This window comes from Buteo buteo, chromosome 26 (assembly GCF_964188355.1).
Source record: "Buteo buteo chromosome 26, bButBut1.hap1.1, whole genome shotgun sequence".
Taxonomy (NCBI): Eukaryota; Metazoa; Chordata; class Aves; order Accipitriformes; family Accipitridae; genus Buteo; species Buteo buteo.
The window spans coordinates 4,157,912-4,182,191 of record NC_134196.1 but is presented as its reverse complement, the minus strand read 5'-3'; the positions used below and the strand labels follow the sequence as shown (position 1 = coordinate 4,182,191).

Below are 24,280 nucleotides of genomic sequence, written 5' to 3'. Positions count from 1 at the left end.
CAAATGACATGAACACTTGGTGATTTACAGGCAATTGGAGTTTTATGTGAATTTATCTTTGCTTTACAAAATAAGCTACATATTCCAGGACTGTTTTACATTTGCTCCCTTAAAATGTCATGATCTACATGTTGTATAAGTAAAACTGCTCTTCAAGCCTATAAAATGTCAGCTTGACAGTTTTACTTCTATACAGAATACAGTTCTTTTTATTGCAGTGAAAAAAAATACTGATAAGAATAACCACAGTATTTTTTAAAAATTATATTTTGTATGTGTATGACAGACTCTGTTTCAAATACATAGCTTTCCTCTGTTACTGTTACCTGGCTCAACTGTGGAAACAAACCACCATTTACTTAGCGTACCCAACCACAGATCAAAGAAAGAAGATTGCTGCAGGCTCTTGAAAGACAACTTCCCTGCATGAATCAAGGAATGTGATCTTGATGTAGAAACATGAATTATCCCACACTCAGCAAAAGATGCCTAGCAGTTGGCAGAATCTGAGTAAAGCTAAACATTATGCAATGCTCCATATAGGCAAGGCTATAAATTCTTCTTTTTAATAAGTTTTGCTTTTATGCTAAAAAGCCCTAAACTAACAAAAACACGTTTGTGAACATTATCATAAGATAGTTTGTGATAATTTTGTGTTTTAAAATGCTTCACGAACAAGAATTAATATAAAGAAATCAAAACCTATGTCACAGAACACTTTTGACCATTACTTCAATGAGACACAGGAGCACTTTCTATTCTCCTCAAAATAGGAATACCTGTCTTTTTCCTTTCATGTTCTACTTATGTAGATTTTTCTTGTAAATTCAATTAAAACTATTTCAACATTGAAGAGAATTACAAATGCTAGCAAAAATACCGCTGAAGTTCCATAGACCTTAAACTATGGTTTTCAATGCTTACATTGAATAGGAACACCACCAAGCAATTACAGCCAGTAGGTCACAGGTAGGTTGGAAAGTAAGATACTACACGAAGGCCCCCGTAAGACCGCTTTACTTGCTGACTCCACCTTTCAGGCAGTGCACTCATGCATGGCATGCAAGTTTGACAGTAATTTTGGCTTATGGGGTCCCACCTTGCACTGCCCCAGGTGATGCTTTTCAGTCCTTCTAACCACGTGCCAGGTTGGGCTGCACCTTGCACCAGATAAGGGAGCTGACCCCAACTGGGAGGGAGAAGACCTTCCTCCACTATCCCATAATTTTTTTTTTTCAGTTTTGTCCACCATGCAGAGACAGAGCTTACACAAGCCAGACTAGCTCATGAAGTGGGGAATGCTTAAGCTGCACCGCTGCCAAGTAAGATGTGACGGTCTCAGGCTCAGTAAAACTTCGCTAAAGGACAAATCCTAATCTACATGCTGACAAAATGATATCCATGAAAACTGTAAGGCTGCAGTTTCACCATGAACAGGAACAGCCAACAGCTCTCTGCAGTGTCACACCTCCAATCCCTCCGTCTTCTCCCCTGCCTCCCCTTGGCTACCAGCAACCTCCTTTACGCTGGCTCTGGTACTCATCAGAGCCTTCTCAGACCCTACTCAACCCACTAACCCAGCAGAAAACCTTCCACTTGTTTTGGCTGGGTTAGCTTGCTGTTAGTGTAGAAATTAAGTAAGGTAAGAAACAGAAGAAGGACCTTCCCTCTCCCACGGCACTGAGATACTAAGTCAGCTCAGTGTCTCATGGAATCATATTATAAAATTGAGAAACAACCCTCAGAGAGGCTAAAAACCATCATCACACCATTCTCTTTTTTGACTGGAACGTACACTCCAGGTAGCTTTGACTAGCCTGTACTTTCAAAAAAAAAAAAAACAAAACAAGAAAACCCAGGAAATACAGCCCTATTTAGACCTCCACAAGGAATGATATTACTAAAACAAAACTACACTAGACATGCCATTCTCACCTACAAAGAGGACAAGTGAGAAAAAGAAAACACTATACATCACATAAATCACTTATGTCCTTTGAGATAGACTTAGCAACACTCAGAGGCTACAATAAAAGCGTAAGACTTTGTACAGAATAGAATTAACCATCCCACCACCACCTTTCTATTTGAAATCAAGACTGAGAGGAACTAAAATTACTTGAAAATTATATCTATGTCTAGACAAGAAATCAAGAGTGGTTATTTCAAGTTAAAAAATACCATTTATTTAAGATAAATAAGTTACTGCTTTTATGTAATTTAAACTGGTGCTAATTTTAAATAGATTACGCTATGATGAAACCTTCTAGATAAGTATATATACTCTTATCCCCACTCCCAAACTATCTGTGCATCTCTGGAAGTTCTCTGGCAGCAGTACACAGATTCTGCACACAGGTTACAGAAAATTAAAACCAGAAGTTAGCAGAAACAAAAGTTCAATCTTCCTCGTGACTTATACCAAACACCAACAAATATTTTACAGTGAAGAGCATGGCAAACCTTTACTAGTGAAAACAAAAACAACAACTGAAGCAATTGCTTAATTGGAAAGTAAAAGCTATGTACTGACAACTCTGGAAGTGAGCAAATCAATTATACAACCAGATGGCTCTCTGAAGACCACTACAGGCCCAAAAAGCAGAGCTGAACAGCTAGTCACTTACTGGAAACACTGCTAGATTTTCCTTCACTTCATTTCTGTGGGGCAAACTTTGGCAAAAAAGACTTTTCAGCATAACTTTAAAATGGACATAAGTTCTAGTCTTCCATGGGAGAGTCTCTGGAAGCTTTGGGTGTCCTAAAAATTATTTTCTCTTGTAATTTTGGTTTTTACATATCAGTCATTCAATGTCTCTTAAATAGGACTCAAAATTTATGTACCTCTCCCATTTGCTGTTCAAAAATTTGATGGGCCAGTTCCTCTATGGTTGCCATGATCTTTAATCACCAGAATTTCCTGTCAAAGAAAGGAAAGAAGATGCTTAACATCTATAGCCTCAAAAGTAAAAATATCTTGGGGAAAAAACAGTTCACATAAGTAAAGTATGTTCACTGTTGTCTGAAAGTGACAACCCTGCAGAATTTAAAGTTTGATTATACTAAAAAAGTAATATTTTGTTTTCTATTTGTAAACTTCTGTATCTTTTTACTCAAATAACTCACACAGAGACTTTCTATTTTTCCTCCTCTGCTTTCCCAAAGAGCAGCAATATAATAAACTCCCTGTGAGAACAGAAGTGTATTACTGACCATGACATCAGCAGGGACATAAATAACATCTTAAAAAATGGAACAGACCCAGTTTTGTTAATGCAAATTAAGGGGGGGAATCTAACTTCTGAGCTCATACTGATTTTTCAGTATTAATAGGAATGCTTGAAGGTCAATTTTTTTAATTAATAGGAGGCACTACTTGGGAGGCAGAAAATAAACATGTTTAAAAAAAGATGCTGCTTTGTTATCAGTACTGTAGTTACAGCATAAGAAGTCCAAAACTTCATAAGAATAATTTTGTAGGATGTAACACTACATTAATGCAGTGTAAAGCATTCAGATGTATGCCTTGTTTGTTTGCATATCGATTTACAAATATTCACTAGGCAGTACTTAAGAGGAATATATACAAATTATGAAGCACCATAAACACTTGATTTTCCTGAAAAAAGCTTTATTAAAAACACCGTAACACCTACTCCTTGTATGAACAAAGACAGTACTCGTACACTAAAGGATGTGTCTATGTACTAAATTTGCTTTGTTTCAAATATAAAATGTACCCAGATTATACAGCCTCCTCATTTTAAAGTTATAAAGATGTTTAATACCAACCCACATATTCCTGTATTAACATAAGAATAAATGGTGTCAGTACAAAGGATTTTTTACACAGTATAAAAGATTTATTTATTTATTAAGCAGGAATGGTGCTGTGTAAGCATACAAAAAGTCAGAATGCTAATGACAGCAGTTACATATGTAGAAAAAGTGTATATAGAGCTAGGTGGTTCTCACTCTAACTTTGCTAGAAATCCTAGGAACTATCTCCTACCCCAGTGATCTCTAAACTTTCCCAATCAACTATGGAAATAAAAAGCTCATTTTGCTCTTATAATTGAAAAGAGAGATCTGTTTTGACTAGGGCAAGAATTGCAGGCCTTGCAAGTGTGCATAGTGGTATACTAAACCCTGATCGATGTGTGGAAGAGAAGACTATGGAAATATTTAGGCACTGCAGACCATTCTTAATCACCCATCAGCATGCTGCATTTAGTTAAATTAAGACAAAAGATGACGGGTATACGCCTAAAACATATGAGACTGAAGCTTATGTTGAAAAGCATTATCGCCTTAGAAGATCTAATACATGTCAGCACCCTTGCAGCAGCATTCTATTAACCCACTTCTGCATGCCCCGAGCTGCAGCACAATCACTATGCAAAGAGCACTTTGAAGTCAGCCAATGTATTCTATCAGATGTTTTCTTCTTTTAAATAAAAAACTTACTAGCAACAAAATATTGCATTGTTTACACACACAGTGACAAAAATTAGTATTACTTTATTAAAAAAAAAGAAAAGAAAAGCTAAAAAGGAAAGCTTAACCTCTTAAAAGCAAATTACAGAACTGTTTAGTAAGACAGACACACTTTTGGGTAAGGGAGATGTACATTTTGCAAAAAGTTATTTCAGAGGAAGATCTTACTGCTTTGTGACAATTTGATGTACCAGAAATATTGTGCATATGATGATATTTTGTAAAAAATTAAGAGTAAACTAAGTAAAATGCTGAAATTCTAGTCTGATACCACTTTGAGTGGAGTTTGGGACTAGAGACTTCCTGATGTCCCTTCCCACCTGGAATATTCTACAACTAAAAAATACACTATTTTCTTAGCTATCAAAACAACAATTGCTTGCAATTGCAAAAAATTCCCAATATTCTGAAAGCACTTTGATTTGCAAAATCTTTTGACTGCCTCCATATAGGTCTATTGTGCAGGTATTTTCAAGGACACACTAAACAAATACCTAATTTTAAAAGTTTTACTTCACTGAGTGTCCAGTTTAAAGAGCTATGCACAAGAAAGCTTATTTTGAGCAGTTTAAACCAATTTTATGGAGAATACATGTTCCCCTATGTCAGCCTTTTGAGACAGCAGTAACATCTTCTGTCCTGCAATCACTCTCTAGCATTTTCTACATTATTTTCCCCAAAGAAACTAGACTACATCAATATCATTTTCCCATCAGAAAAGTCTGGTCTATAATCTTTCCCATAACAAAGTATGATTATGACCTTCTCAATTTTAGTCGTATTTACCAACAGAGCCTACAGCTACTTTAATTTTATTTTATGCTTTTCTAAAACTCCTACTGTTTCAGCCTGCAGAATTAGCATGTTCCAGCAAGAATACTGAATACTAATTATTACTGCTATAGCTGTGTTGCACAACTCAGCAGCACACAGAAATGAACAATACAGCACAGTGAAAAGAAAAGCTTAATTTATTGTTCATTTAGCAAAAGCTTACAGCCAAATACTGAACTTGCACAGGAGGCAAAATCTGGAAAATAACTTTTACAGAAATTGACTCAGACATGAAGAATTAAAAAAATTCTTACCTATCATATCTGTGGCACTGCAAAATTATAATTAAAGATTCTCTTTAATGTTCTGTGTCATACAATTACTTTAAACTAACATATCAACACGTTAATATTTTTGCCACAAACTCAGTAAATGAAAGATGGAGAGATCTGATTTCTCCAAGCCTTCATGAGTACTTTGTCTAATGTCTTAACAAGGAAAAAAGTCTTGTCTTTTTAATGTTGCAGACTCATTACTACCCTATTCAAAACCATTCTGTCACCAAAAGGGCTAGCCTTAACCTGTATTTTGGCCTGAGTTTCCAGCCTCTCTCCCGGTGCCAGCACTGGTACATCTGTGACTTCACAGCCAGCAGCAAAGTTTTATTTTTGTCCGTGTTAGTTCTCAGCCCAAAGAATGACTTGCACTTGCTACATTACCATGCAAACGCTACTGCTGTACCAGTGGTAGAGGGGAACTGTAGATCACACCCTTCCACAGCAGCAGAAATTCACATCATCTTAAGCCATCTGGTCTCCCATACTTTCCCACAGCTCTATAAATTGTTGCAAGATGAGCCTTGGAGCTTACACTCACTTATTTTTGGACCTTACAGATGAACCTGATGAAGAAACAAGAAATAGAAGATGAAGAAAGCAACATACAGCCACAGGACAAAACAGGCAACACTTATGATGGTGAAGTGGCCTAGCAGAGACTTCTGGTCCATAAGCTGAAGTTCTGTACAATTAGGAGATTGACAGGAATCTATCTTCTTGCCTCACCTCCTACTTCTAGGAAGAGTATTATTTTCTAATTTTAAGAACCTTAACAGTCAAAGCTACTTTTAAAAACAATGCAAGGAAAGCAGTGCAGTTAGAAACGTTTCACACACATAAGCTTATTTATAGCTAACCCTCATATTCTCTAGTAGAAACACTCTTCAGCACAGACATTTCAACCTCTTAGATTTCAGTCCTCCAGTTAACAGATACTGACCTTCTCAAGGCCCAACACCAAACTAAATAGCATCTCATCTTTGAGATGTTGGACTTTGTGTTCTTTGCCATGCTGCCAAACCCTCACCGATAGCACAGCGAGAGTTTGTACTGGTTACGACAGAATTCTGTATTGGTGCGAACACCTGACTGTAACAAGATCTCTCTCACGTGAGCACAATGAATGGCTATGAGAGACACCGTGTATTTTTACCTTATTAATTCAGAGGATTATTAATTTAGTGTTATCAAACAGAGCTAATAAAGTATTGAAAACACTCAGCTCCCTCAAATCCAGAATTGGCCATAGGCACCCTTTATTTTTGCTGTTAGGAGCAATGTAAGTATACTCTGTTTTACTCTTAAGAGCAGTGGAAGAGGTTATCTAAAAGAGATTCCCTGTCTTGATGATGTATTATTTTTGCAGGAATCCTAAATTAGAGATGAGAAAAAAGTAGGAAGGAATTTGGAACAGAATAGAGTGTTACTCAGCCACAACCTCCAGCATGTACTCAGTTGCAGCAATACAGTCTGAACGACCCCCAAATAAGCAAAACTAAAGAAAACCCAAAGGGCAGTGGTAAGCAAATCCTTTGCCAAACTGTTTAGAATCAAATTGCTTTAAAGGTGATGACTGTTAAATAAAAACCTAATGAATTTACATCGGACTTTGAAAGCCTGACTAGATTAATATTCCCTAAACAAGTGATGCTCCTATCCTTCCCCAATCACAAGAATTCTACTGGTCAAAAAGATTTTCTTTGAAATGTGATTCTCAGAACCAAGAGAAAGAAATCTGTGTTCACAAGAACTTCCAAATCCAGCTGTTTCTGGACTTGAAGAATGTTACCTCTCCATTGAAAGCACCTTCAAAAAGGTTTTTCTCAACAACTATAATCTTTAGAGAATGACTTGTAAATGGCATAGCTCTCAGAAAAAAAAAATCCCTCAAAAAAGCTTAATAAACACTTAAATGTCCATCATTGAGTGTCTCAACCACCACCTAAGGACAGCTTTTAAGAATGCTTCACTGTACACCTGACAGTGCATGTTGGATAAAAATAAATTATCTTACCTACAAGTAGTTAACAACAAAAATTGAAAAAATAAGATGGAAACTCACCTTGAAACTCCATAAATTCTTGATCATAGTCATGAATTCATCAGCTATGAGCTTGAAGCATGAATCCTATACATCCCAAACCTGCTGAGACACAGAAATCTCAAACCAAGCCAAGAGCTTTTCAATTGCTCATCCAATCATTCTGTGCTGCTAGTTAGATCATCCCACAGCTCAGAGGCATGCTTCTACAGTGTTGTCTTGGTAGGAAACAAAACCACTGACCTTCAGAATCAAAAGGTATGTGCTTTAAGGAATTACTTTGCACCTGCTAGTTAGTTCTCCAAAACCAGATGTGACTGCCCTCACAGCTAAGATACTTTAGTAAAACAGGTTAGCTTAAAAACTGAAAGCAATTTAAACTAACATGTTTTACCTTGCAGTAAAGCAGTGAAGGAATACACATGTATTCAACTATAATGCCCCAGCCATAGGGAAACTAACTCTCAGAGAAGCATAAACCATTACAAGTGAATTTTTGAAACTGTATCTAAACGAGCCATCTGCTTTTCATTTGAACTAGACTTGTTGTGAACAGAGTACTTCAGGCAGGCAAACAAGACTGAACTCTTATGATGAAGAGGAATCTGGAGAATTGGTTGAGGCTGTCCTGCCTCTTCACACTGCCTGGAATAAGCACAAGGAAACTCAGCCCATGGATGCAGAACCAGCTGTCAAAGCGAGACAAATCATCTGAGCACGAGCACATGGGGCACGCGTAAAATGGAAAAGGAATATACTCACTTGAGTAAGTATCTGCAACTACTATGGTCAGACCACAATGAAGAGTTGCTATGTAAAATTGAAAGAACATTTTAATAGTTTGCACGGACTAGTAACATGTTGTTTCCTTAGCTCAGACTACTAAAATAAAAACATTCTTCTTGCTACAACTGTATTACTAGTAGCAATGCAAAATTTCTGGAGAGAAGCTGGCAGAGATACAGTATACACTAGCTCTTGATAACTTAGAAGATTAGCCCTGAAAACCATGTTGGTAATCAATAAAAATATTAAGCAAACTGCCTCTGATATGCATTCCCAAAGTCTGAATTGTTTCCTGTGAAATGATGCATATATTCTAAACTCTGAGCTGTCTGAAATTGGGAAATATTCCTTAAACACTTTAGAACAAACCTTCATTTCCTAGTAAAGAAAAAGATTTAAAGTAACTATCACCACAGTCTGAGTTTTGAACTTCAATAACTGGAAGTAATCTTCAAGGTGTTCTCATCTAATGTCAATCTTCCTGATTTCAGAAACGCTTCTTTTCTCCACACTTGTCCAAACCATGCCACACACCTTCAAAGCACGCGTCAGGCAACATACGAGAAATGTTTTTTATTGCCAGTATAGGAAAGAAGTACAGTCAAATAATTGATGGTTTCTTGCTCGAGAATGCTTTGTTCTCCTTTCAAAGGGAATGAGACAAACCAAGATAAACCAAACTCTATCCAGATGCTAGTTAAAGACTGCTAATCACATTTATATTTCCTTTCTGAAGTTATCTAAACCAATGAAAGGATAAGAGCTGGAATTCTAAGAGACCAGAGAAGACAACATGAAAAAAACTGCACATACTTTTAGTATCTTCTTTATAATGTCCCACAATTAAAAGAACTGTAATACCACAGTTATATTATTACTCCAACAGGGGGAAGGAGAGCCAAGACTACTGCCAATACATCAAGCACTAAGTTGTTAGCAAACATTGCCCAGTTAAATTTTACCTCATTTATATCTCACTTTGAATACTCTTGCAAAATTGTTTTCTTCACTCACTGTTTCAACCAGTGAGTCTATTGTTGCTTATAGCAATTATTGCTTAATAGCTCTACTGGTTTCCCTTTGTCACATTAGACTTAAGATCCTTGCCTTTACTTTTACCATGAAGGTTCTGAAAAATGAAGTGATAAGAAATGCTTTGTCCCATGACCATTTAGCTAGTAATACTGTTCACTGCTTACGTCTTACTTCCTTCTACAACTTTTTGCACATCTGCCATTAAGATTGGTGTCGTGGTTTAAGCCCAGCTGGTAACAAAACACCCTGAGGCCACTTGCTCATTCCTCCCCCACAGGGGGATGAGGAGAAAATATAACGAAAATCTCGTGAGTCGAGACAAGGACAGAGAGGGATCACTCACCAGTGATGGTCATGGGCAAAACAGACTCGACTTGGGGAAAAAGGCTCAGCCTTGGCCAGCAGCAGGTCCGACTTGGAGCCGGGGAAGTTTCTAGCAGCTTCTCACAGGAGATAGCCCTGCAGCCCCTCCCCTGCCATCAAAACGTGTGCCACACAAACCCCTAACAATTGGAAACACTCTTCCTAAAACTCTACAAAACAAATACATACCCTTCCTTCAATTCCTCTTAAAGGAGATGTGTTGCTGACAATGTCAAAACTGACAACATTCAGACTGTCAACACGGTCACCGCCTCTCCAACTGTCCAATATATTCTACTTCTGTACCCTTGTATTCCCTCAGTCTGTTATGATCCGTTTGTGTATTCTCTCATTAGTGGTAAATTTCTGGGGCCAGGGAAACATCACTTTCTTAGAAGACTCCCAACACAGTAAGGCTCCTCTTCTGTTGCTCTAGGTACAGAGTAACACAAATATTAGCATCTGTATTTATACTGATTAGACCTGCTTTACAAGTAGAATCACTGCATTTGCTTTCAAAGTTATTTCTTGACTGCTTGGCAGTATTACTTCCCACATAATTAAATCACAAGAAATTAAGATCTTTCAAAAACCTTTGAAAAAGAAACTAACTCATGGAGAGACAGAATTATATATCCATCTCTCTTCTTTTCAAAACCTTAATATCACAACCCAATTTATTAGAAGCAGCTTATCTAAAAGCAGGCATTTTGACCAAAGACAGGCATTAGACTTCCTCTGTATTACTTACAAGTAATGCAGTTATGCATTTAATGCATCTCTCTTCAATCTTCAGGCTCAAATGAAATCCAACCGGAATCTCTTTCTATATGTATATCTTATATAAATATTGTTAGTTTATGCCCCTAGGAAATGAGTTAGTGAGCCTTCTTGGCAGGAGGAGTCAGAATTATTTTTAAATACATCACTATCATCAGTGTTAGCCCAAACTTGTTGATGTTGAACCTGGCATCATTGCCAATGGTTTTCCATCACTATTTTAGATAAGAGCTCCATGAGCCACCATGTCAGTGGCTATCTTTCATTAGCTTGCACTAATTCAACCATTCTTCTTTACTTCTTCCTCAGTTTTTATATGCCAGAGTTTTCCCAATGCTTCAGTCAAAATAACCTAGGAAAGACTTACTTTTTAAATTGTTTTTGGCTTACTTCAACTGAAATGGGTTAGGAAACATTCCCATGAGAACAGCCAGCAGATTTGAGGGTCAGTAATCAGAAACACTAACCACTCTTCCACTAGTACAGTTATACCCAGAAGACATCAATGTTTAACTAACATCGTTCTCCAGTGACAACAGTTATACAACTTTAATTGTCCTAGAAGCAAGTTCCTACCAACAGTATTTCAAAATATTATACCAGTGTAGACCAAGGACTTTAAAAGAAGTAGCAAGAAGAATATTTATTTATGTTTGGACCCTCCATTTGATATAAATGGTAACATCTCTTGTTCTGTTATATGGCACTGTTGGTATAGCTGCCCCACTATCAGGTACCTTGATTCTGATTTAACACCCTTTAAATGAGTGAGAACAAACTGCATTGGTGTGAAGATACAACATGAGAAAATTCTGTCCACCCCGGAGGTCTTCAGTTTACTTTAAAAAAAAAATGTCATAACCCTGGCCAGTGTAGTTTTACTGGTGCAAAAATTATGCTTGTAAAATTTGAGTAGTTTAACTTACCCTGCTGGCACTGTCAAACCAGTTTGACTCTGTATGTATGGAATGCATAATGATTCTGGTAATGACTATGTATATGTACGGAATGTGTGTTAACACAGGGGTCTTTCCTAGATTAAATCCACTTGTAGAAGATCAGATGCACATTGAAACTAATAAAGTTACATAAGAACTTTCTAGATACTTTTGAGGTGCAGGCACGTTAACTAGTTACCACTGCAGATGTTACCGTAAACTTTGTTCTGTTCTTATATCACAGTAAAGACAAATACAGAAGATCAACATGACTTTTTAGGAAAGCTCAAAAGGTTACATAATGGAAAGCTAACTGGAGAAGTATTCCCTCTTAAAAGAAACTGTCTTAATCACTCTCTACAGTCATACTGCTGCAGTAGTAAATGATTTCAAATGATCTCAGAAAATGAATTAAGGATACACTATTTTAGCTCAGGTCACCCCACTGGGCTTACAGCTGCTCTGTACCTTAAAATGGAAACTAGTCCTCATTTCCTTTTTCAAACTCATCCTGTACTAATTAAGAATTCAACATAACCTGTGCCAAACTTGTTTAATAAATAGCTACATGTAAAAGAGAAAGCACTTAATGCCCCTATGATTAGAAGTGCCAGAGTTGGGGTTCGGTAACTTGCTTTAAGCATTAAGATTTCTTTATACTTCAGAACAATATTCTGCAATGCTTTATAGACAATAAATTAAGCCAAGGAACCCAAACACATTTGTGAAACAAACGATGCTACTTTGCTCAATGCTTTCTACAAGAAAAGCTCAATGAACTCGGCAAGCTAAATGAGCTATTCTTGGATTATCGTTCTATAAGCCATATTGCTCAAGATGGTAGAACAGTTGGCAGACTTAAAGTAGTAACATTCTCTTTATCAATGAACTAAGGAATATTTATGTGACTCTTGACACCCAGTTAGATACTGTTTACTAAATTTGCATGACATCAAGATTTAGAGAGTACATATGTAAGAGACAGATAGCAACAGGAAACTGAAGCAGCTAAACCTGCAGGCAAGCAAGGGAAGATGAGGTGCTTGTAAAAGCATAAGGGAACAATTAAAAGGCACACAGCAATAGAGAAAGACGAGCATTTGCAGGCATGCCTGTACAATTAATGTAGAATCGTTGCTCTCACTGCTTTTTCATGTGAGCGAGTGCTACAGTGGGAGGAGAGGTGAGAAAACAAAATGGCTAGGATAAATTTTCTGCAGACTGCAGAGTCATTCTTACAGTTTGGGCCACCAAAGGACAGTCATCTCATTTTTAGCCCTGGGCTCCTGTTGCTTTTATCGTGCCATCTTTAGAACCTGCCTGAACAGCTACAGGGCTGACTCAGCTCGGCAGCCCCGCAAACGGGGGAATGGAAGGAGGGGGAAAGGCAAGAGGGCTGTCTGCAAGCTGAGTCCGCTCACATGAGCACCGGCTACATGCCAGAGCTAGGTAAGGAGACAGCCATTTAATCAGGTCAAGCTGCCCTGTGTAATGTCAGCCATAGCCTGCATCTCCACCTGAAGCCTGCAAAATCCTGCATTGGTACGAGAAGGAAAAAAAACTCAAACTGGTTCCCTGTGCCAGAGCTGAAGCTGCACAGCGAACCGGACCAGGAAGCTCATCGGACTGAAGACCTCCGGCTTTGCTGGATTAGGTTCAGCCAGGTCCATTCTCCCTACCCGGCATGCAAAGATTACACTAAGACAGCATAGCGAGTGCAAACCCTTCCTTCCGAACACACCGAGGCATTACATCCGCTATGGGATAATTACAGCATTTCACAAAGAGGTAGCCCCACTCCTGGCTGACAGCTTTGTACCCCTCCGCATTTGACCTCGTGGTTGTATAGCTGTAAGGTAAGCTCATCTTCTGAATTTATTCACCCTGCAGCTAACAACTCCTACACGTAACACAAGAAAAGCAGGCAGAAACAGAAATAAGACCACTTCTTTTGGAAAAAGGCCGTATTGTTACACCAGCTTATGTATAACACCAAACTGCCCACATGGGTGTGGTGTGAGATGGCTGCTTGGAGTATTCACTGAACTACAGCCACAGACAAGGTAGTTTACACATGAAGGAACACTACAGAAAGGACTTGGAAGCCTATCCAACAGTACTACTACTAACTCTTCCCTTACAACTTGCACATGTTCCTACCCACAGAAAATTCCTTCAGAAAAAAACCCTGAGTTTCATACACATCCTTCCAGTAAATCAGTGTTGACATTGTTTCAGATAAAAATATCCCCTTATAAATCTCATCACCTGCCTTTTCCCTGTTTTTCTTTTTTTTTTTTCCTTTATCAGCTCCACAGGATTAGATTTTGTTAGAGGGTGAGTGTATTATTTTTTTTTAATTCCTATAAACATGTATGTAAAGCACTATGGAAAAAATACTCAGATAGCCAGTCAAAAGTGAAAGCATTAGTCATGTTGACACTTACACTGTCCTGCTAGTACTTCAAAGGCAACATATTACCAAAGCAAATTGGGCAGTTTTCACACCACAAAGTTACTGCTAAGCTATGAACAGCAACCTCAACTTATTTGGAATGAAACAACCATTAATTATAGCTAATATGACAATAGAAGAGGGTTTGGCTTTAGTTTTTGGTGGTTTACGTTTTCCAAGTTTCTGGTTTCACTTCCTACAAAGGCAGTCAAATATTTAGCTTAGCCCAGACTGTCTTCGTATCAAGTTGAACAGAAGTAATTTAAGTTAAAACAAATTTGAACAGCCTTTCAGAGAAGGCCTGGCCAAATCAACATAATTAATCTAAATATTGATACAGAAAGGCAGTTCTTAGACCATGATTTTCAGGAAGGAACGTACTTTCTTACAAAATCTGCAGCACTGCATCGTAAGATACCTGGGACTCTCTCAGAAAGCACAAGCAACCTTCCAGTCTCAGAGAAAAGGAAATTAAGAGTTTGATTCTTCAGAAGAGAAATCTTTTGTTGCTTTAAGAGTTTGGTGAGTACTATCTCATGCAATAATCTCTGGAATCAAAAGCTGCTGACTGAAGGGTAAGAATATGGACAGGTCTGCATACACACAAGAGTAAGAATTTGATTAACCGTACCTTTGCAGTTTTATCCACCATTCTCACACTGATTAAATTCTGTTTTGCAGCAGCTTACCTTAAGCCCATAATGCACAGGCACAAATTTAAAGTGCTAAAAGCAGCTTGAAAGAGCACTGAGGAAAAAAATTTAAAAAGTTTACCAGAAAGTAACTTAGGTATTGTTTAGCTTTCCCTGATGGTCACTGTTGGGTTGCATGCTGCAGCCTGCATGTGACAAAAAAGCATATGCAGACAGCTGTGCCAGCCAGAGCCTGTGGCCCCCACACCCGCCCCAGCTGCTTACCGCTTCCTCACCGTGGATGTTAATGGCCCCACAGGTCTGGGAAAGCAGATACTCAAATGAGAGCTCCCTGACTTCTATCAACCAAAATAACACAGGTTAGCAAAGCTTACTATTAAAACTGCTTAAGCCAGGGCGGCTGCTGAAGCAGGAAAGGCACACGTACCCTCTGCCAGCTGAGATCCACACTTGGCCTGCCAGCAGAACAAATGTGTGCAAGTTGAAGATTTGACACCGCTGTATTCCTTATAGACAGTTAAGCTCCCTACTTTAAGCAAGGGGTGATTTTTTTTCCAGTTTTGACTCAGACATTAGACACAGGTTACTTTCTTTAGGGGGACTGCTTTCCTTCACAAACTGTAAGGAAATTCTAGCAATTTCACTGGCTGCACAAACTTTAATTGCATAATACAATGAGCACACAATAAATCAAAACAAAAAATTGAGTGGCAGCATAGGAAACAAGCAAACTAATCTCACCAGTGTAAATATTTAGATTTCACATTATAGATGAAAGCCAGTTTTCACTGGACTAGCGCATTACCTTTAAGCATTCTGTAAATATGTTTTGCATGTGAACTATTTAACTGCATGCTAGAGTATCAGTGCGTTTTTGTTTAGTTTTGGTTCCCTATCTGTCTCCCCCCTCCCGCCACCTCTTCAACTTTAGTAACAGAATACAATCATAAAATAATTCATGTTGAAAGGTACTTCTGGAGGTCATCTGGTCCTATGCCTTTTCCCCCAAAGCGAAGTCAGCTTCAGAGTTACAGACGTTGCTTAGGGCTTTGTCTTCAGAGGCTAAGAAACTAGACCAGAAAAATCAAGGTAGGCTTAAAAAAAAAAAAAAACAAACACCAAAACCCAATCTCCCCTCCTGTCCTGCAATCTAGCCTGGGCTATGGCTATTCTTCAAGATATCATAACTCCCACCAAATTTCTTCCCTTCAAGACAACATTTCACAAGAAAATACAACCAGCAAGAAAAACAGAAATATTAATAAGAATTGAGGGGAAAGGTTAAAGCTAGTTAATTTCCCTACCATGAGCTCTTTTCTGTAACAAGCATCTGGATCTGTTGTTGCAGAATGCAACAGACTTAGCAAGTGGCGTCCAATGATCCAGCTAGAGCAGTTTGCATGAACTGCAGAAGCAGTTGAGGACTGTATGCCCCACCGGCTGATGTCAGTTATGTTCCTTACATTACCATGCATGCCCACGCATACAGCTGACCACCATCACATGAAAATACTTAGTCCTGTGATAAGAGAGGGTCTGCAATGTCTCTGGAGAAAGAGCTACAGACAGCAGCAGTCAAACATTTCACAGACCTTAAGACTTCCCTCAAACAAGTGTCCCTGAGGAAAGCTGTACAGCAAGGAGTAAGCTGTGGGCTAAATGCTCTGTTGGACATCTCATGTCACAACTGGCTACCATAGACTAAGCAGGGGTGGTGGTATATTTATGGAATTCTTTCCAGGTAAAAATGCTGTTACAGCATGTCCTGGTTTCAGCTGGGATAGAGTGCATTTTCTTTCTAGTAGCTGGTATAGTGCTATGTCTTGGATTTAGTATGAGAAGAATGTTGGTAACACACTGATGTTTTCAGCTGTTGCTGAGTAGTGTTTAGACTAAGTCAAAAATTTTTCAGCTTCTCATGCCCAGCCAGCAAGAAGGCTGGAGGAGCACAAGAATTTGGGAGGGGACACAGCCAGGACAGCTGACCCAAACTGGCCAAAGGGGTATTCCATACCATGTCATGTCATGCCCAGTATATAAACTGGGGGGGAGTTGGCCTGGGGGGTGGATTGCTGCTCCAGAACTAACTGGGCATCGGTCAGTGAGTGGTGAGCATTTGCATTGTGCATCACTTGTTTTGTAAATTCCAATCCTTTTATTATTATTATTGTCATATTATTATTATTATTTCCTCCTTTCTGTCCTATTAAACTGTCTTTATGTCAACCTATGAGTTTTACTGTTTGGTTTTTTTCCTGATTCTCTCCCCCATCCCACTGGGTGGGGGGGAAGTGCATGAGTTGCTGGCTGGAGTTAAAGCACAACACAGAAAAAGCCATCCAAAATTACCAAGTGTAGAAGAAAGAGTCACTGGTTAAACACTGCCTCATCCAGCACGGTAACGTGATGTTGTGCCTCCCCCCATACTTATATTTCTACTTATACAATGCAGATTGCAAAACTAGGAAGCTGTCCTACAGAAAACTATTTGAATTTTTTGCCATCTTATTTTCCTACGATAGGTGTGGATGCAGCTGTCCCTACTACACCCTTTCCCAAGTCCACTTTGCTGATGCTGGTATCAGTAGCTTCAGATGAGAGAGTTCACATACAAAGAATGCCCAACTCAGTTTTTCAAGAATCATGTCTACACACTCATCTGGCCATAAAACCAGTATCAAAAGACTTTTTCTCTTCCTGTTGCGCAAGTGTATTTGCACAACACAGACCATCCTCTCTCTTCCCTCCACAACGTGCAAATTTAAGTTCATCCTGTGGCACAGGGCCGTGTTTTGTTGGTCTTTCACCCTCAAGACAAGACACCGCAGCACGGAGAAAGGAGAGAACCCACAAACCCCGCAGCTTGGCAGAAAAACCCCACCCAAGGAGACAAAATAAAGCACAGCGACAGGGTCGCCTGCCCCAACAACAAAAAAAAATAACACGGGGGGTTACGCAGGACGCACTCCCTTCACCCACATAAACCCCAGACAGCCGCCAGAGATATTTGAGAAGAGCGGAACGACGGGGTGATGGAGTCAGCGGGCACAAAGTGGCCGGCGGGGGGGGCCCATAGTCACGTTCCCCCCCCCCTCCGAGAGGACTAAGGCGCGGGAGACAGACAGACAGACCAGACAGACAGACATGCGGCGACCAGGCTGCAGCCCAGCGCCCGGGCCCGTCCTCCCCCCCCTCAACCCCGGCAGGCTGCCCTCGCCTCTCCCCTCCCCGTGGGGGGGGGGCTTCACCGATCGGGGGAAGGAACGAGGAGCCAGCGCCCGGGGCTCGCCCCTCCGCCTCAAGCCAGCGGGGCCGCGGAGCTGCGCCCCACACAAAATGGCTGCGCGGGGCCGGGTCGGAGGGAGCCGGAGCCCAGCATGGAGGGTGGTATCGCCCGCCGCCTCCCTCTCCTCAGCAGGAGGGACCGGAGCCCGCCCAACGCCGGCGGGAAGCGGCAGCCGGCGCCGCCCGGATACGGGGCGGCGGGAGGCGTAAGCGGTTCCTGTAGGTGAAAGGTCGGGGGGCGCGGGGCCGCCACCGGGACGCGCCGAGGCCTGAGGGGAAGCGGGACGGGGCGGGCGGCGCCCCGCGCTCCGCGGAGGCCGGGCGGGCGGGCCCGCACCTTTAGCGCACGGCCAACCGCCAAAGAGCCGCGCCGGCGGCCGGTGGAGTACGCTCACCTGGCGGGCCCGGCGGCCTCTCCGGCGGCTTTAGTTGTCGTCGATCGGCTCCGGTTGCCGGAGGTCAGAGTTCGCGACTCCGCTCCGCTCCGCCCCTCCCCGGCGCGGCGGCGGCGGCGGCGGCGGCGGCGACTGCGCCTGCGCTCGCGCCCCGGCCGCCTGGCGGGGAGGGGTCCGCGCGGGGGCGGGGCGGGGCCCGGGTGTGAGGGAAAAGGCGGGCTGGGCTCTGAGGCGAGGATTCCCTCACGGGCTGGATGGAGCCTGAGGCGAAGGCTCCCTCACGGGTGGGGAAGCGTGGCCGTGGCCCGCTTCGCCTCGTCGTGACAGCCGCTGGCAGCAGCAGATGAGTTGGTTTCAGACGTCCACAGGACTCCGAGCAGGGTTTGGGGGAAAAAAAAAATTTAAAAAAAAGGCAGCGGGCAGGCAGGCTCTGGGGACTGTGGAAAAGATGTGCCCGAGGAACGACTTGCTGCTGTCGTGGCTGTGGCTGGACGTGCGTTTGGAGCAAAGTTGTGTTAGCTAATGGGTTTATGGTAATTCTTTTAGTGACCTTGATTTTAAGTGAGAGTTTTATACTTTAAATACGTCCCTTTTCCCCCCTCCTCTTCCGTCCGTTTGACAAAGATCGTATAGCTGTGGTGAGAGATCCACAGGAGCTTCACGATCATTTAGGCCACCGGGGCTGTGTGCACGTCATCATTATCTGAAATTCCTTTAGACCACTTTATGCAATTTCTAGTGAATCAGATGACGCAAGCATCAACACCTGAGAAGCAGAGATATGAAAAAAAACCCAAAAATATACGCAATTTATGTCTTAACATTAATAAAATCATTTCACACTTTTATCTCGCGGATTCCTCTACTGCTTTTCTTCCACCCCCAGTCCCGCAGCTGCGCTGGCGTCTAGCTACCCTAGCTCAGGATCACTAGCTCAGTCAGTACTCGCAAGCATCGTACTTTGCTTTTTGATCAAACACATTCCCAAAAGCCAAATGCAAATGAGCCTCATGAAGAATTTTTAAATTGGAGCAATTAACTTGCTAAGCATTTTCTGAAAGTGTCAAATGTTACAGCACTCTCAATTTGCAGTACTTGTCACTTCCCAAACTAGCCTGAGCTGCACATCCACTTCCTAAATGAAGGAGCTTATTGCAGTTTAATTTAACAAATACCAAGGAATTTGCACCAAAGCTTATTTCAGGCGAGTATTCTGATATCCTCAATAGAGCAGAAATGTCACTTTAACAAATAAAACATTTTGATTTTTTTTCTTAGCAAACGACCCAATTCAAACTTGTTCTGTATTACAAAGACACATCCACGTAGCTGTGTCAGCCAGGATTACGAGAGACACAGCCCTATCAAAAACATGCAGAGGAGGAAAACCCTTTATGCTGTTACTGCAAGTTATCAAAAAACTGCTTTCAAACATCTGTCAGAGAAATACATGGAGGCAGCATAACTAACCTGACAGAAAAATCTCTCCCTTACAGGCCCTGCTAAAATACTTATGCCAACAGAAACTCTTGTGATTCAGGCACACTTTAATAGATAGAGCAGAAGCAGATTTTGCAAAAGGACTTACTCATGTAACAACCTTCATCTGACCTTCACATGGATGCAACTCCCTTAATTCTTTAGAAGATGGTTTCTTAGGATGCTTTCTTTGCCATGGGTATGTCTTTTCACCAGCTGACAGAGAACAGCCCTCTCATCCTGCATCCTACCTTCCAGAACGGTCTTACCTCCACCGATAAATGTTCAAGAATATCGCATCGATGAAGTGCTTTCTCTGTGGGCTAACACATCCTCGTCAGCTGTTGCCGCAGCTACAGTTTCTGCTCATAGACCTGTAAATCACGCTCCGTCACAGCACATCGGCACAGGGAGCCTAGTTCATTCCTGGCCTGATGAAGCTCGGAAGGGTCGTCATTCACCAGGGCTGGGATGTGTCTTCAAGAGATAAAACCCCACTGCTTGGTGTCCTACAGCTGGGACTGCTCAAGAGCAAATTTTTTGGATTTTGCGCTTTTGTCTGCAAGCTGCGTTCCAGCACAGGCTCTGCACCCAGTCGTGGAAGGGCTTTATAGAAAACAAACATCATGAACTCATGAAGGCATGGGCTTTGGTTTGGAGGGGGGCTGGGGAACAGGGAACAGCAAGTGAAGAACTAGACAGCAAGAGGCAGCTAAGGAAAGACAGGAGGGCAGGACAATGGAAATAATTTTCATGGCAAAGACACCAGTTTTGGTAATGAGAGCGCGAAGTGTCTTGGCTGACACGAGCAAGGTAATTCACTTAAAAACTCATGTTTCAGGTGGTCAGATCCAGCAGCAGTGTCAGTCTGTGCAGACGGCCTACCTTTTCAGGCCGTTTTCTGTTTGTAAGGGCAAAACATCATAGGAATTTTAAAGCAAGACAGATGTGCAGGATAATGACAGCAAATTCTGCTGTTTGAAAATTAGTGAATACACAAATTACATAATACATAAAAACCTGAAAATATTAAAAAAACAAATGAAGCAGACTCAACTAATGTGAATTTATTTATACAAAAATGATACATATCCACAGGAATATTTACAACAACTTTAAACGGTTTTCATTTACAAAATAAAGATTCTATTCTTCAATTTAGACAGTACAATTTAGGACTGCTCCACATAAAAGCCTATTTGGATGGTAAATCCAGGGGACAGCAGTTATGGCAAACAAATGCATTGAATGTCCTTCCAAACATCTCTTTACGTTATGATGTAATACACATAACCGAGTAATCAAGTTTCCACACACAAAAAATATTTAGTAAAACGCATTCTATAGCTGCTCAGCTATCCATTTGTTTTAAGTCCTTTGGGCACAAAAAATAGTTTTAAGTTAAAGAGAATTCAGGATCCTAGAACATTTCATTTATCCAAGAATAAAGATGCTAGAACTAATATTCAATGCTAATGTTTGTCTCATACTCTACTCACCAATCTTAAATTAATTATTAACTATAGATTCTTCTAAGAAGAGGTAGCCAGGTGTTTAAAAACTTCTGGTCTTGTTTTAGTGTTTAGTCAAATCAGGAAGTGAATACTTCACTTTTGATGGTAATGAATCAAAATGGGAGGCGAGCTGGAGAAATAGGGTAAGTCTGAAAAGCAACCCTTTGAAAACGTTATGAAAATGCCTATGTTGTGGGTTCTTCGTATGACACAAAAGCACTAGTGCTAGAGAAAGAGGAAAAGAAATACTCAAACATGTTTACAAGACAATTTATTTCACACAGAATTAGACTGCAATATGTGTACTATTCTTTTTAAGGCTCTGTTCCAATTTATTTCTGTCACAGAAAGATTTTTTGATTGACCAACTGCTTCTGAAAGAAGTCCTCTGATTTTTACAGTATACTTTAAACTATTTTTTCACTCTGCACCAAATCCTTTAGAGGTAGTTTGATGCCACACACGAGGCAGAACTTGGGCATCTTATTCAGTATGTGTTTTGACTTTTATTGCTCTGTTTTGCAGCAGGGAGATCAATAGCAAACCATAAATTGAAATTAAATTAGCTTGCTCCTAGCCGAATTTCTGATTCATTTGCTGGTTGTTCATGGCTTTCCATCTTAGTTGGTGTGCAATCCCTATAAAATATTCAGCTCTTCCCTTTGATAATATCTACTGGAAGAGTTGCATCACATCTGTGTTACGTTGGTATCAGTTTTGTTTTGAATACAGTAAAAACCGTCTCAGAAATCACCCTGAAAAGAGATGCTAATAGCTTACGTGGCTTCAGTCAGCAGCTGGTTTTGAAAATCAGGTAAAAGCCCTTTATATATAATAAGAGAAAAATATTAATTTATCAAGTTTGTATTAAAGAGAATAAAGGCTTTGATCAGACTCCCACTGAACTTCAAACACTATCTGGTCAAATCTCTAGCATTCATGAGGGAAGCCAGATCTACAGCTGTAAGTCCCTGATTCAGAAAGGTACTCTACTGAAATGCTTGAAAGTCAATGAAATTACTTGTATACTTAATATTAAGCATTAGGCTTCCAAGCCCACTACTAACTTAACAGAAGCTCTGGAAAATCAAGCTTCTTCAGAGCTATGTTAGTATCTTAGACCTGATCTTGAGGTATTTGAGGGAGTAAGAGAATTTTGGTTTGCATTTTCATTCTTGGCCTTTCTGTGATGACTACTAACTATTCTACCACCTATTTTCTTTCCATTGTGAGGCCATAGAATAGCTGTTAAACATGGATTCAAACTATTAAAAGTGAATTGCTCTTGATTCTGTTACCACAACTAACTTGATTCAGAGGACTACTGAGAAGCGTTTCATACAGTAAAATTAACTGGCTACATATGCATTGCATTTGACATAAAAATGGCTTCCTTTCATGTGTTTTTCATAGTTCTAGTTCCATTTATGCTATTACAGTGTTAAAAAATGTTCAAAAGTTAAATAGAATAAATGCACCAGAATCATCAGTATTTCCTAATGAGGTATACCAACAATTTTCTTAAAGAAAAAAAAAACAAACCCAAACATCTAAAACTGCATTGTGTTTTAAAGTATCAAACAGAACAAATCATAGTGTAAACAAAAGGCATTTCAAAGAATGGTACACATTTCAATGCCATCTGCACTAAAAAAGCTGGGTTTTCTTAGTATGGCAATTCCAGTTTAAACATAATATTTAAATATACAATAGTTTAAAATTTTAGGAGAGGGGGGTGCATATATTTGTTTAATGTTCTCTGAACAATAGTTTATACAGTGTATCATACGTTGTACAGAACTCATTTGACACAAAGTTTTGAAACAAATAAGATATTTTGTCTTTTCCCTGTATATCAAAATTTTTTTTTACTCTGCTTTAAATTACTACTGGTAACATAAAAGAAAATATATCCTGCAATTGTTCGAAAATAACTCATTTAGTCTCTTTGGCATTTGTAGTACTGTAAAAACTCTAGTGCCTTATCTCTGTAATTGCAAAGTCTGTTTTAAAATATTTTTCCCTTTTTTTTAAATAATTGAAATGTAGTTTGCAATTGCTTCTGTAATACAGAATTTGTTGTACTGTTTTAATGTACTGGTATGCAAGATTTCAACTGCCATTCAAGGAAAGGAGCAGCAATATTATACAACATCTCAAAGGAGTTTACATAGCCAACAGAGATCCAAACCCTTTAAAATTCCTATTCTGATCTGTTCTTGCTAAATTGCACAGTAAGCATCTGCAACTCAAGACCTATACACAAATCATGAGGAACTGTACAATTGCAACAGATTTGTTTTGTTTTTTTTTTTTTAAAAAAGCACAAACTTTACGAATATGTTGACCAACCACCTGCCATTCTGAAGATGTGGGCACTTTGGACCTCACTGCAGACCTCACAAATAATTCTGACCATTAAAGTAAACACTGGAATTTAATAAATAACACATTTTGTATCAACACAGAAATACACACAATTCTTTAAAAAAATATTACCTTACACTAACAATGCAACAACTCCTAATCCTGACAAATATACAATTTTGTGTAGATTGAGACGGCAGGATTCCGTTTCTTTGAACAGCTGCTGTACTGTTTTACCACCATCATTGGACATTTTCCTTTAAACTTGCAGACATGATGCTGACACTGCTATAATATGGTGCCTTCTTGAAAAGCTTCTATCCACCTATTAGAAAATTAAACACTGTTAGGAAGTTGCTGGTAAAAGCGTAAATTGCGCTGCTGTGACTAGCTACAGATTCACACAAGAAGTAACATCATAATTCCATTACCAGTTGGTCTGTTAATGCAAATGCCAGAAATCAATCCAATGAATCCAAACATCATGGCCTTCCAGTGCTTAAAGGAGGCTTGCAAGAAAGCTGGAGAGGGCCTTTTTACAAGGGCCCGTAGTGATAGGACGAGGGGCAATGGCTTTAAA

General features: G+C 40.0%; 2 protein-coding genes across 18 annotated transcripts in view; both read right to left on the bottom strand.

Moving 5' to 3' along the window:
- NR2C1 (nuclear receptor subfamily 2 group C member 1) overlaps positions 1 to 18,494 on the bottom strand; it is a 49,110-nt gene extending 30,616 nt beyond the window's left edge. For 2 of the 14 annotated variants that reach the window (XM_075058066.1, XM_075058069.1), the window contains exon 1: positions 18,341 to 18,494. Coding sequence is in view for 9 of the 14 variants with exons in the window: in XM_075058057.1 (XP_074914158.1) it covers positions 2,845 to 2,898 (54 nt within the window). In the remaining 5 variants the exon portion in view is untranslated. Of the gene's footprint in view, positions 1 to 2,844; positions 2,921 to 5,990; positions 7,592 to 7,671; positions 7,753 to 8,412; positions 13,922 to 18,340 lie in introns of those variants that run through there. The other 12 variants (XM_075058057.1, XR_012654481.1, XM_075058060.1 and 9 more) reach the window with 12 other exon arrangements.
- Positions 18,495 to 20,871: 2,377 nt separating this feature from the next.
- Positions 20,872 to 24,280, bottom strand: part of FGD6 (FYVE, RhoGEF and PH domain containing 6) — a 73,478-nt gene continuing 70,069 nt past the window's right edge. For 3 of the 4 annotated variants that reach the window (XR_012654526.1, XR_012654524.1, XR_012654525.1), the window contains one exon: positions 24,005 to 24,025. Coding sequence is in view for 1 of the 4 variants with exons in the window: in XM_075058246.1 (XP_074914347.1) it covers positions 23,989 to 24,025 (37 nt within the window). In the remaining 3 variants the exon portion in view is untranslated. Of the gene's footprint in view, positions 24,026 to 24,280 lie in introns of all 4 variants that reach the window. The other variant, XM_075058246.1, reaches the window with a different exon arrangement.